The 12,278-nt window shown below is 41.8% G+C and overlaps 1 protein-coding gene across 1 annotated transcript in view; it reads left to right on the top strand.

Moving 5' to 3' along the window:
• The window catches only part of itga8 (integrin, alpha 8), a 277,429-nt gene extending 272,948 nt beyond the window's left edge, over positions 1 to 4,481 (top strand). Inside the window, exons 29-30 of the mRNA XM_078538452.1 lie at positions 198 to 320; positions 2,664 to 4,481. Coding sequence (XP_078394578.1) covers positions 198 to 320; positions 2,664 to 2,747 — 207 coding nt within the window. The 3' untranslated portion in view covers positions 2,748 to 4,481. The remainder of the gene's footprint in view (positions 1 to 197; positions 321 to 2,663) is intronic.
• The last annotated feature ends 7,797 nt before the right edge of the window (positions 4,482 to 12,278 follow it).

Here is a 12,278-nt window from a genome sequence, read left to right as displayed (position 1 = left end):
CTGTTCTAAAATGTTGAGCACAATGTCAATGTCATAAAATGTAACATGATATTCATTTGTGACTATCATGAAACATCTTGGACACAATTATGTTACACAACATATAACTGCAGTAATTAGGAGTATTATATTTTGTAACTATATCTTTTAAGGTATTTTATGCAGAAGCCTCATTTCCCATGTTTTTCTTACCCTAGATAAGGACCTCACTGATTTGGGCCACACCTGATGCTTCACTTGCAATTCCCCTGTGGGTCATAATTCTGGCTGTACTGGTTGGTTTGCTGGTTCTGGCTATTTTGATCTTAGTCATGTGGAAGGTACGTTTTCAATTTGTCATTCCTCTACAATTGCACCCCATGAGCTAGACATAGTGGGCACTAATTTTTTTAAAATTGTTAACCCATTAAGTATCTGACTGAATTAATTATATTTTATAAACTATCATCTGCAATATATTAAAGACCAGATTAAATCATTTACAATTTGCCGCTGTAACGTCAGTGTCAGTTCGATGAATGCCCTGTTTATGTGTGCCGTTGAAAACTCCATTGACTTCGGCAGGATCCGGTGGGAGGGGCTGTAAAATTCCACATGGAGACCAGAACTTGCACAGTGCAAGTGCAGTTAACCGAGGTTCTATACAAGTTTAACATAGCTTCTATGCTTTACAATCCTATCCCTCTAGAAATGAACAGCTTGTCTACTTTCTTTATGGACTTATTAATCTATATTGCTACTTTTAGTAACTTGTGTATCTGTACTCCCAGATTTCTGATCCTCTGCCCCATTTCACCTCTTAATTTCCAAGGACTACATGGTTTCCTTATTCTTCCCACCAAAATGCACCACCTCACACTTATCTATGTTGAAATTAATTTGCCAAATACACATCCGTTCAGCAAGTTTATTAATGTCACATCCAGCTGCACATTAAAAATAAAGGCCTGAATTTTACCTTTGGCGGGTGTGCATGATTGGCGGGCCCTGGAGTGGCCAGGAAACGGACTGCCAACCGCAATCGGCCCCTGACCGCGATTTCACGCTGGCTGGCCAATTAACGGCCAGCCCAATGGCCAACCAGCGTGAAACACGCGCTGAAAAGCTCAGCGCTGCCAGAATGGGGGCGGGCGAAGACGTCAATGCGGGTAAGGGTGAACACTGCGAGAGAACTCCATGAAGCAGCCAGCTGCCTCAGGGAGCTGCAGACCTTCAAATGATTAAATAAAGGTTTAAAAAGCTACAAAAAAAATGTCCATGCATCACAATCAAGCACCTAAAAATAAACCTCACAAAATTGCTGTCCACAGATATTCACTTTCATTTTATTTCATAACGGAGATTTCATCCCGCCCTTGGATGAGGTTTGATGAAAAATGTAAAGGCCGCCTGGCCAATTCGCCCATCCGGCAACCGTAAGGTTGGACAGGCCATGAAAAACCAGAGACAATTGCGCCATTAATGGGCTTAATTGCCCTCTTAATTGTCGGCGGGCACGCTTCTAACTTTTGCGAATGCCCGCAAGCGAAATATCGCGCTATGACATCAGGATATTTGCCCCACATTCATTTCGCGTCATTGTACACCTGATCAGGTTGGCCATACACTTGCCCGCGGGATGTAAAATTCTATCCAAAGTGTTTCTTGTTACTGGGGTACAAGCACCATTATAAACTGATAAGCATAACCTTTTTCCTTTAAAACCAGGTTTTTAATGTTTTTACAATATGTTCCTTAATATTATTTACGTTTAGGCCCAAAGGGAAAAAACAATCTGGGTCAATCCTATCTGAACTGGGGTCACATATTAGTGTCAAGCCAGAACTAAGATCTGTTAGTTCTGACTTCAAAAGAGCTCAGATTTTACGTAGTGAGATGAAAGTTTTAAGTTGAGTTTATTTGTAATTGAGCTGAAGGAAATTAGCCTGCCTTTGGCTTTTATCCAATATGAAGAATGTTTAAATAAAAGTCCTTAAATAAACTAAACTACACGATTATTGCAAAACACACATAATCCCTCACCATAGAATTAAGTGCAATAGTGACCACAGTATAATACATAACAAGAATCATTTATTATTCACAGTTCACATTTTATCCAGATTTTCTGACCATTAACAATGAATAGAAAAATATGACTCATGATAAGTTTGTGGTGGCGTAAATATATCTTAAATCTAGTGATTGTTCATATATCGCAGCTGCTCATGACTATTGTGCCACCTAATGGTTAAATGCATCAGGGCCATTTCCCATTACTTAGACTTTAGACCATTTTGCCAAATATGTCAGAATGAATTTGAAGTCTGGAGTCTTGTGAAATATTGTCAAATTTTATTTGAGCTTCGTGAAAATTTAATAGTAAACTAGAACAGTTTGGAAAGTATTGAACAGTGGCATTCAAACAAAGTAATGTGTAAAAAGAAATACTGTAATTAAAACTCCTTCTGAAACTTTATTCCCCTGCTGTTGTGTATTATTGCATTGTAAGTTTGTCTTTGTTATGAACATTTACGCAATATTTAATTAATTTGATGTTAAGAAAAATATCTGGCTGTATCTAGATGTGCAGTAATAATCTAGAGTTTACAATTCTTGTACTTCTAGTGTAATCACTTTGTTGTCATGAGAATTTTAAATTTAATCTGGCACTGTTTCCATAGTTTGGCTTCTTTGATCGAGCTCGCCCACCTCAAGACATGAGAGATCAAGAACAGCTTCACCCAGAAAAGAATACAGATGCCTGAGGACTGACTACAGCTGCCTTAATCCACTAAACTGCTACTTTAAAGATGTGTCCACACCACTGAGACTTATTTCCTTATATTTGCTTTTGGTGAAAGTGAAGAAGAAAATAAATAACAGCAAATGAACTTTGAGCAAAACAATTTAACAGAGAAAGTGCCATTGTTGACTATGCAATCACCTACAAGTTACTTTGCAATTAGCGTTCTGCCAGGTTAACAGTAAAATGCCTCTTAACACTGTATTAGAGGTGCTGAGTAGGACTGTTATTTTTAAGCTACACTGTTTATCTTGAAGTACATTTCTTAAGTGCAAGTGCTGTGCACTTTGTAAATCAGATAAAGTTGTATCTGACTCTAATTAGAAAAAGTCTTCACATGTCATCTGAAACCTTTCGTATTGCATTAATCTCACAGGTGCAGTGTTTTAAATGCACTACTATTTTTCATAAATTGTATATAGCCTTCCTTTTTGGGCAACTTATTTGAAATGCACAGGTGATAAGGACCTCAACCTGTTGTAAAGCATTCATAGTGTTGATTTTTCTTGTTTGTATTAAGCTATTAGTTAAGATATAGGTACAGTGTCTCAAATCCGGCTATCCGAAAACCAGCTGGACATTTTTTTAGGTTGCCATGTATGAGTTTTAATTATTATTAGATGAGTAAAATAACTTACCAGCTTGTTCGGCTAGGTGCTGCATTGGCACGGTGGTGCACCGACTAGTTAACAGCTTCACACGCCTGTCTTTTTCCATGCTCTGAGTGGTCTGAGTGACCCTTGACCCAACCCGACCCGGCCTGAATTTTCCAAAACCCGACCCAAAACCAGCAAGATCCAAAATCCAGCACAGACTCGGTCCCGAGGTTGCCAGTTTTGAGACATTATACCTGTAGTGCTGAAGGATAAGGGGCCTTACTGAAAGATGAAAGATGTATCTGTGAACAAATTATTTCATTTTAATGGGAAGTAAATCTGAACAAACACGACTAACTAGGAAGGAGGTAATTGCAACATAAATCATTAAATGTGGTCCTTCATGATGTGGCTTTACAAAGAAACCTGCACTCAATATCCAGACATTTTCATGTGAAGCAATTTGAAGCATGATGTCACCCTACACTGGTAGTGGGAGTAACAGATTTTTAAACGTGCAATATTTTCTATATGTATTTATATGTTTCTGAAGCATGTTTACACTGGGATTTAGCCATTTGTGGAATTTACATGAAGGTTTTTCTAACAGTTTTGTCTATGTTTTATGGTGATAATGATCTTACAACTGAACGGAGTACTGATGAGGAGTTACATAACCTCTATGCAATAATCAACAATCAATTTTCATTTGTACCATAGTTTTTCATTTTACATAAGTTTCAGATATTTACGAAGTTATTCAGCTTCTGTGTAAAAGCTAGATTTGTTGTTATGTACCATTTTGGAATATTTCTGATTTAAATGAAAAATATCCACTCTTACATTGGATACTGTTGTATGATAAATATATATTGCAAATGTATAATTGTGTTGGTATGGCTGATTGTAAGAAGGTTTCGTTAGACTCAACAATGCAGGATCACTTGTTACTGATAAGGTTGTAAATTTTTTGACATTTGGAGCAAGGTATCCAATTCTCCCAATGTTCCATTTTAAAATTTACTTATATGTATATCTGATAAACCCGCGTCATATACTTTTTGTTATCCAAACCCAATAAAACTGAACAGTTAACACTGGGATGCATTTTACATTATTGCAAGATAGATGCATTGTTGGTGAAAAGCAGAGTGAGCTTAACTCTGATCTTTGAGGTACTTATGAATACTATGGGTTCTCCCTCTTCGGTCTGCATGTTTCACTGCCTCTGTATTAGAATTTTATTGGCCAGGAGCATACACGGAGCAGACTAGATAGGGAATAGTTTGCATCAGCACTCCTGAGGCAATGACCTTGGCAGCAAAATCTATGCAGAACCCAGGATATTCAGAGTGCGCTACAAAATCATGCTAGTGACCATGAAAATTGTACTGTCATGGGTAAGAGTTGAAAATTGCAATATTGGTCATGGGATGTTTTGCTGCAATAATCCCTTGCTTTTGTTATACCTGACCTGACCTGATGAGGAACTCTAATGATATGGCAATAATTAAAGTAGATGGATGGGACCTCTAGATTGCTAAAGTCAAATACATGAAACTCTTGAGGTTCTCTATAATTAGAAACTATTGTAAATTATATTTTAGTTTGTGGGGAATAAGCTGATCTTGGGAGTGCCATAGTGAATCATAATAAGATTCTCTGCAACTTGCATGAAAAAGCTTGAGATTAAATAATAAGTTTAATGCATAAACCAATCGTTAATAGCTTGTGTGAAGCCAGATGAGGGAAAAAAAGGTTGTATCTATTCTGCAGTTAGGTCCACTCATTCACAACTATGGACAAGGAACTATACTTAAATTTCTGCTACATTTGCCAATTTAACAGAATAACTGGTATCTAGAAGCGTAAATATAGAGTGTAACTAGGTAGAGACCCATTACTAAGTTACAAAATAAATCAGAGGGCTGAAGGAGGAGGAAGTTTTATTAGATAATGATGCAGTAGAATAGAATTTTATTACTACATTAAATTACTGAATGATTCCAAAAGGAATATTTGAAAGAAAGTTTGAAATTTTAAAATAAGTTGAAAACCAAATCTCCCTTTTCAATTTGATTTTAAAGTAAGGTCATGTAATGATATTCATATAAGGTAGACAGACAGGAGCCGGGGAAACAGCATGTATTGTTCTGGCTGAAAGATTTAAATAGTTAGGAAAAACAGTCAACTGCATGCTTTGTCGGTTACATAACTGTAGAAGTTAAAGAGGAAAAAGAATGCTCTTCATTTGTAAATATTGAAAATGACCACATTTTTAAAAAGGGTTGTTTTTCTGTTTCATTAATTGTAATGTGGCCATTTTCAAATTACACAAATTTCATATTTGAAACATCTTGTTTATATGAAGTCTATTTGTTTCTGGCCCACAGCAGCACAATTCTCATAAAACAAGAAGTTAACCAAGTATTTATTTCCTACCACACCATTCCATTATATCTGGATACTTCAACATTTTTTTGAAACTACAAACATGTTATCTTTCTAAATAATCTAACTTTGAGAAAACTATGGGAAGACAGCCAATTGGCTTTTAACCTTCCGCACAATATTTCTCAGTGAAAGCTTTAAGATGCTTTATAAACATGTTTATTTTTCATAGACATTAGTTAATCTCCATATTAAATCATTCTTTTTTTTTATTGCTACATGACAATATCACTAGTCAGTAAAATAGTTTAAAGTGACTTTATTTAAATAAGATTCCATTACCTTAATCCCATAGATGTCAATGGATTATTTTGTTTTATTCCTAACAGCACTGTGGGTGTACCTACACCACATGGACTGCAGCAGGTCAAGAAGGTGGCTCACCACTACCTTCTCAAGGGCAATTAGGGATGGGCAATAAATGCTGGTCTAGCCAGCAATGCCCATATCCCTCGAAAGAATAGTAAAAACTTCCAACTGTTGTGATATAGCAGCAATTTATTCCGTGACTGTCTTTATTTATTTTGTGTATTCAACAAATTTAATCCACACCTTCAACCCCTAGCTAGCAAGAACATGGAAGTTTACACAATGGGTTGGATTTTATCAGCTCTCTGTGGATTGGTGGAGGGGGTTGGGTGATGTGGGGTGCTGTAAAATGGCAAGGGAAGGGGGTTGCTGGAGTGCCCCTTGTCTTTTCACCACCATAGCCGCCTTGCCAGCAACGGGAAAGGTGGCGGGCAGTCTTCCAACCCAGAGGTCAGCTGAGCCTCTTCAGCGCTGCCAGCCCCCAGGAATCGACTAAGTCTACATAGCTAGAAGTGGCGTAATGTGAAACAATTCTTCCCCCAAATCATTTGTAGACATAAATTAATGCAGTCTTTGAGTTTGAATCACAGCTGCAATTTTATTATTTGTTCCTTGAAATGCATTGTTCTCTTGAATTAAATTCCTTTATTTGCTGTAGACAACATAACATCATTGAATGTTGTACAGTATTGTTTGAAGGCCTTGATGGGTTCCTGATACTGTGTGAATACCCTGGGGAGAGGCACATTAAAGGGAGCGCTTTACTCAGGTGGCTCTTGCACCTCCTCTGGTGGCTGTCCAGATCAAAACACATTTGAGGAGTTTGGGTGTGGGGTAACCATTAATTTTTTGCCTGAATTTGGATGCATCATTTTGGAAGATTGGCAAAGAAAAAGGAAAGGGATTCATGAAAGGAAAAGAGAATTTTACTCCTACTCTACAAACAGCAACTAAAGTAGCTCAGATGCAGCCTGAAAACAGGATGCTGATCATTCTTTATTTGATATATGGTTCAAGGGGACCTAAAGGAGGGGAAAGAAATTAATTTTATTATCAAGTAGAAATATAAATAGAAAGATAATTGGACATGGTTTTATTCTGGAAAGCATAAAGTTCTTTAGTTGAAAGGGAAATCATTAATAAAACATGCTACAAAAAATTCAAAATTGTAGAAGAAAACAAAAATGAGCTGAAATCAAACAGGAAGGAAGAGATTATTTTTTAAGTATAATGTTCATTAAAACTGGTAAAAGTTGTATATTGTGGTCTTTGCTGATCAAAAGGGACAGGGGAACATGACATAGGGCGTGGGAAAGGGGAAGATGACAAGATGGAATGATACAATGCAAGCTTAAAGTTCTTAAAGGGATAGATATTAGAAAATGTCCCCCATGGGAATTAGACCTTAGATCATTAACCATGGTGTGGGAAACAGATCTCAGTTCTCATTATCAACAAGCAATACGTCTCATGCAGTACTTTAGATCATTGCATTCTTAGCTGTGGATTCACTTTGCAAATCAATAATTCACCAGATAATATGATAATTGCCTTTCGTGATTTGATATTATAATAGAATTGCAGTTTTTTCTACCTCTATTACATGTAAAATAGTTGACAAAATTTGTTGTGTCTGCATACTTTATCTGATCTCATCCATGCCTTTCATCACTGATTAATATAATGCTGTCCTGACCAGCTTCCCATCCTCCACTTTCTGCATTCTTCAGCTCATCCAGAACTCCATTGCTCATGTCCTATCCTGCGCTAAGTTACACTAACCCATCACCCCTATCCCTGCTGACCCTGACTGATTCTCAGTAGCCCAACACCTCATAGTTAAATGTTGCTGCCTTGTGTTTAAACTCCTTCATAGCCTCTTTAAGCCCCTCAGATTCTCTGCTTCCCTCTCAAGCTTTTAGACTCCCCTTGAAACACACCCCTTCCAACTACACTTTTGGTCATCCCTCATAATATCTCATTCTTTAACTCAGGTGTCCTTTCTTTTGATTCTTGCCTCCATGAAGAGCCTTCAGATTGTTTTTCTACTTTAAATACGCTACATGAATAAAATATGTAGTTAATTGCACCAAGTAGATATTTTCAGATTTTTTTTATTACTGGAGATTCTGAAGCTGAGAAATGTATTTCTCAAGATGTCAAACAGGAATTTTCGAGCAGAGTGTGGTGAATATACCAAGATTAGTACATATGATGTGCGTTTGTGTGTGTGTGTGTACATAGGCCAGAATTTTACATTTGGCATGTGGGGGCAGTCCCAACATCACTGCACACCATTGGGATATTTTGGAAGGTGGGCACGCTATGAAGACGGAGGCCAGTTAAGGCCCTTGAGGCACCAATTGAATTTGATTTTTCACAGTCCGTGTGATTTTCAGGGCGTCGCACGAGCGCAACAGGCAGGAGGGGAGGCCACATTTTCAAAAACCTCATCCACTGGTGGGATAAGAGGGGTGATTGGGCTCGCTAATGCAAGTTGTTAGGACTTTAGATTATAACTTACTGCTACTTGCTTGTGTGAACAGGACAACTTCATCTCGCTTCAGATCTGCTTTTACAGAAATAACAGGTGTCAGTTCAGGACTCCAGAGGAGCCATGACACTTGGGGCCTTCTAGGTATCAGACAGCCTTCCCTTACCCTGGGAATGGGGATTGTGGTCTTTGCTGGAGGCACCTCCTCTGAGGAGGAAGAGAGGGCCAGAAGGGGGAGGAGGCCAGGTGTCCCTATTCAACCTCCAGGGGAGCGACCTGTGGGAGTACAGGCGCAGTTACAAGGGGTGCAGGGCCAACAGGAAGTCCAAGGCGGAAGGGGCCACAGAAGACACCACTATCCTGCTGCCAGGATTTACAGGCAGCGATGCAGCTACCTCAATATGTCCAAGGTGCAGTGCCAAAGGAGGCTCCACCTCTCAAGGGAGACAGTGACCTCCATCTGTCAGATGATTGGCCCTGAGATCAGCTCCAACTATGTTGCTGGACACCCCATGCCAGTGGTGCTGAAGGTCACAGTTGCCCTCAACTTCTATGCCTCTGGCTCTTTCCAGGAGTCAGTGGGTGATCTTTGCCGAGTCTCTCAATCAGCTGTCCATAGTTGTGCCAAGCTTGTGACAAACGCTCTATTCAGGCGCGAATTGACTTTCAATTCACTACCGCTAGGACGTGGCCAGCCAGACTGAGCGAGCCAGAAGCTTCGCAGCACATTGCTGAGTTCCCCCGCATCCAGGGTGCAATCAACTGCACACATGTGGTCACAAGGCACCAGCGGGTGAGCCAGGAGCCTTTGTCAAAAGAAAGGGCTTCCACTCCCCGAACGTGCAGATAGTGTGTGATCACAGGATGTAGATACTGCAACTCTGTACAAGGTACCCAGGCAGCTCCCATGATGCTTGCATCCTGAGACGTTCCCAAGTGCCGGGGCTCTTCAGTGCTCCAGCCCAGCTTGGTGGACGGTTGGTGGGTGACAAGGGCTATCCCCTCAAAAGGTGGCTCATGACGCCTCTCCACTACCAAAGAACAGAAGCTGAGCAGCGGTACAATAGGAGCCATGCCTCCACAAGGGCTGCGGTGGAGAGAGCCATCGGTCTTCTCAAGATGCATTTCCGATGCCTGGACCGTTCAGGGGGCATACTCTCGTACCCCCCAGATCGTGTCTCGGTGATAGTGGTTGCATGCTGCGCTCTGCACAATCTTGCGCTGGAAAGGTGGGACACAGTGGAGGAAGAAGATGTTAACGCAGCTGCTCTGGCAGCAGATATGTGTCCAGTAGTGAGTCCGAGGACGAATACACTCAGGAAACCTCGGGGCCGACTGCCCTGCTGGCCTGCCCTCCCACCTGCCCTGTTCTGCAATGACATTCTGCATTGCTACGGTACTGCAAAGTCAATGGCAGCCTTCGCATGGCTGCCTGCACCGTCTTTGAATAGGCTGCCAGGTCGCCATTGGATCCGGCAGATATTGAGCTCCCGCCCCCGCCCCCGCCCGCCCCTTCACACTGATGCTGGAGCTGCGCATTACGCTGGGCGGGCCTTAATTAACCTGCCCACATAAAATGGCGGTGTGCACCCGATCGCGGGCGGCGGTCGGGTTCCTGACCATCCCCTCCCGCTCCCACCGAGCCTGCCCGACGTGGGAAGAATTCTGCCCATTTATACCATTAACTTCTTCTGACAGCAGAACAGAATATTTATATCAAGGCATAAAGATAACAGCTAATGCCATGAATCAGTGGTAACACGGAGGTTGACAGTGTTTGTGAAGATAAGAGGTGGAGGGAACTCTCCATGTGGAATGTGAGGTGTGATCTCAAACATAAACTTAGGTCTCTGGAAAACTACAGTGTCTCCCATTGACTAATCTACACTTCACTGCAATTTTTCTTGTTAGTCTCTGATGCAGAGGCATTGATTCATCTGGGATTTCGAACTGATTGTAATGATCTTTTAAAAAAGTAGCAGCTCAGCGACCTAGTAAGTAATATGGTGAAATAACAACAGAAAATGCTGGAAGTACACAGCAGGCTTGTCAGCAATTGGAAAAGAGCTAAAATAATTTTTCATCATTTGGGTGATTACCCTTGTACTGCATTATTTTTTGTTCTGGATGCCATAGAATTGTCACCTTGATTGGGATTATGCCCATTATTTAGGCACCTTGTCAGATGAAAGAGTGTCCCAACCCTCAAAAATCTTTACATAACAACACTTACAAAAAATGAACCAGGGTTCTATTTCCTATAAGTCTCAGGGCGGGATGGTCTCAGATTTGCGCTAAGTGCAGTAGTGGGCGTGAAAAAAGATGTTTTACCCGCTGGCTGCCTCATTAATTATGCAACCACAGGAAACATGCTGCCTCGCTGGTTGGCTGCCTCTGAATCGCTCACCATGCCGTTACCTCACCATTTCTTCACTCTGGGGGCAGACTTTTTCCGTCAGCGAGTTGGGGGCAGGGCCCGCTCGCCGATGTGAAAATGACACGGGAACCCCCGACATCATCCCGCCCCATTTAAATATTCAGGAAGACGGGGGGACAGCGAAATCAGCTGTCCGCCCACCAACCTGTCAATGGCCAATTGAGGCCATTGACAGGATAATTAAGACAATTAAAGGCCCTGCCCATCCAACCTTAAGGCTGGTGGGCAGGCCAGGAGCCCCAGCGGGCTTCTGAAAAAACATGAAACCTCATCCACTGGCGGGATGAGGTTTCATGTCGGTTTTTAAAATCTTTAATAAAGTTTGTGATATTTATTAACATGTCCCATCTTGCGTGACATTGTCACATGAGGGGGACATGTTAATAATTTTTTTATTTTTCTATTTTTACACTTTCAAAAACTTTCACCGATCTCCCTGAGGCAGCACTTAGTCTCAGGGAGATGCGCGCTCTTTCGCACGCATGCACGAAAGAGCACACTCTGACAGTTGGGGAATCCCACCCCCACCCGCACAGGAAGCACATAGCGCTTCCCGTTGGGCGGCCCGCTGGGTGGGCCTTAATTGGCTGCTGCCGAGCCGGTGGGGCCCGCCCACCCATCAAGGGCAAAATTCTGCTCCGGATGCCATCTCTAAGCTGCAGCCGTGCATACAGCTCTCAATGTTTGCAGCCCAGGACTGTTCCAGTGACCTGTCAATGGAATGCTTTTTGGAGGCCCATCATGATGTCCTTCAACCCTGCTTTGACTGCAGGAGGTCGAGCAATCTCACCACTCTGGCTTGGGAGGCGGCAGCAGCCATGGTCAGTGCCAATGCTGCACAGAAGAGGTTGGCCATCCAGTGCAGAAAAAGGATGCCGCCAGAGTAAGGCAACCATCACATCACTCGAAACTCACACACTCACAAGGCCTTCACACATTCACTGGCATCTCACTTTGCCAGCTCAGGGGACATCATTGATACACACCCTCACATCTACATCTGGCCTCTTCTGCTCTGGAGACTGCCTCCTCAGCCCTCGCCATCTTGATTTGCACAGATCAACATAAACCCCCCCACCACCCACCACACACACTCTGGCATACCCCACTTCCCCAGTACAGCCCTTCCCCTGCAGCCTCTTCCCTTGCCTGAGGCCACTTCTCCCCCTTCCCAAGCAAGCCCTAGCCCCGCAGCCATTGAAAAGC

The sequence above is a fragment of the Cetorhinus maximus genome, chromosome 3 (genome assembly GCF_964194155.1).
Source record: "Cetorhinus maximus chromosome 3, sCetMax3.hap1.1, whole genome shotgun sequence".
Taxonomy (NCBI): domain Eukaryota; kingdom Metazoa; phylum Chordata; class Chondrichthyes; order Lamniformes; family Cetorhinidae; genus Cetorhinus; species Cetorhinus maximus.
This window is presented reverse-complemented; position numbering and strand designations above follow the sequence as displayed.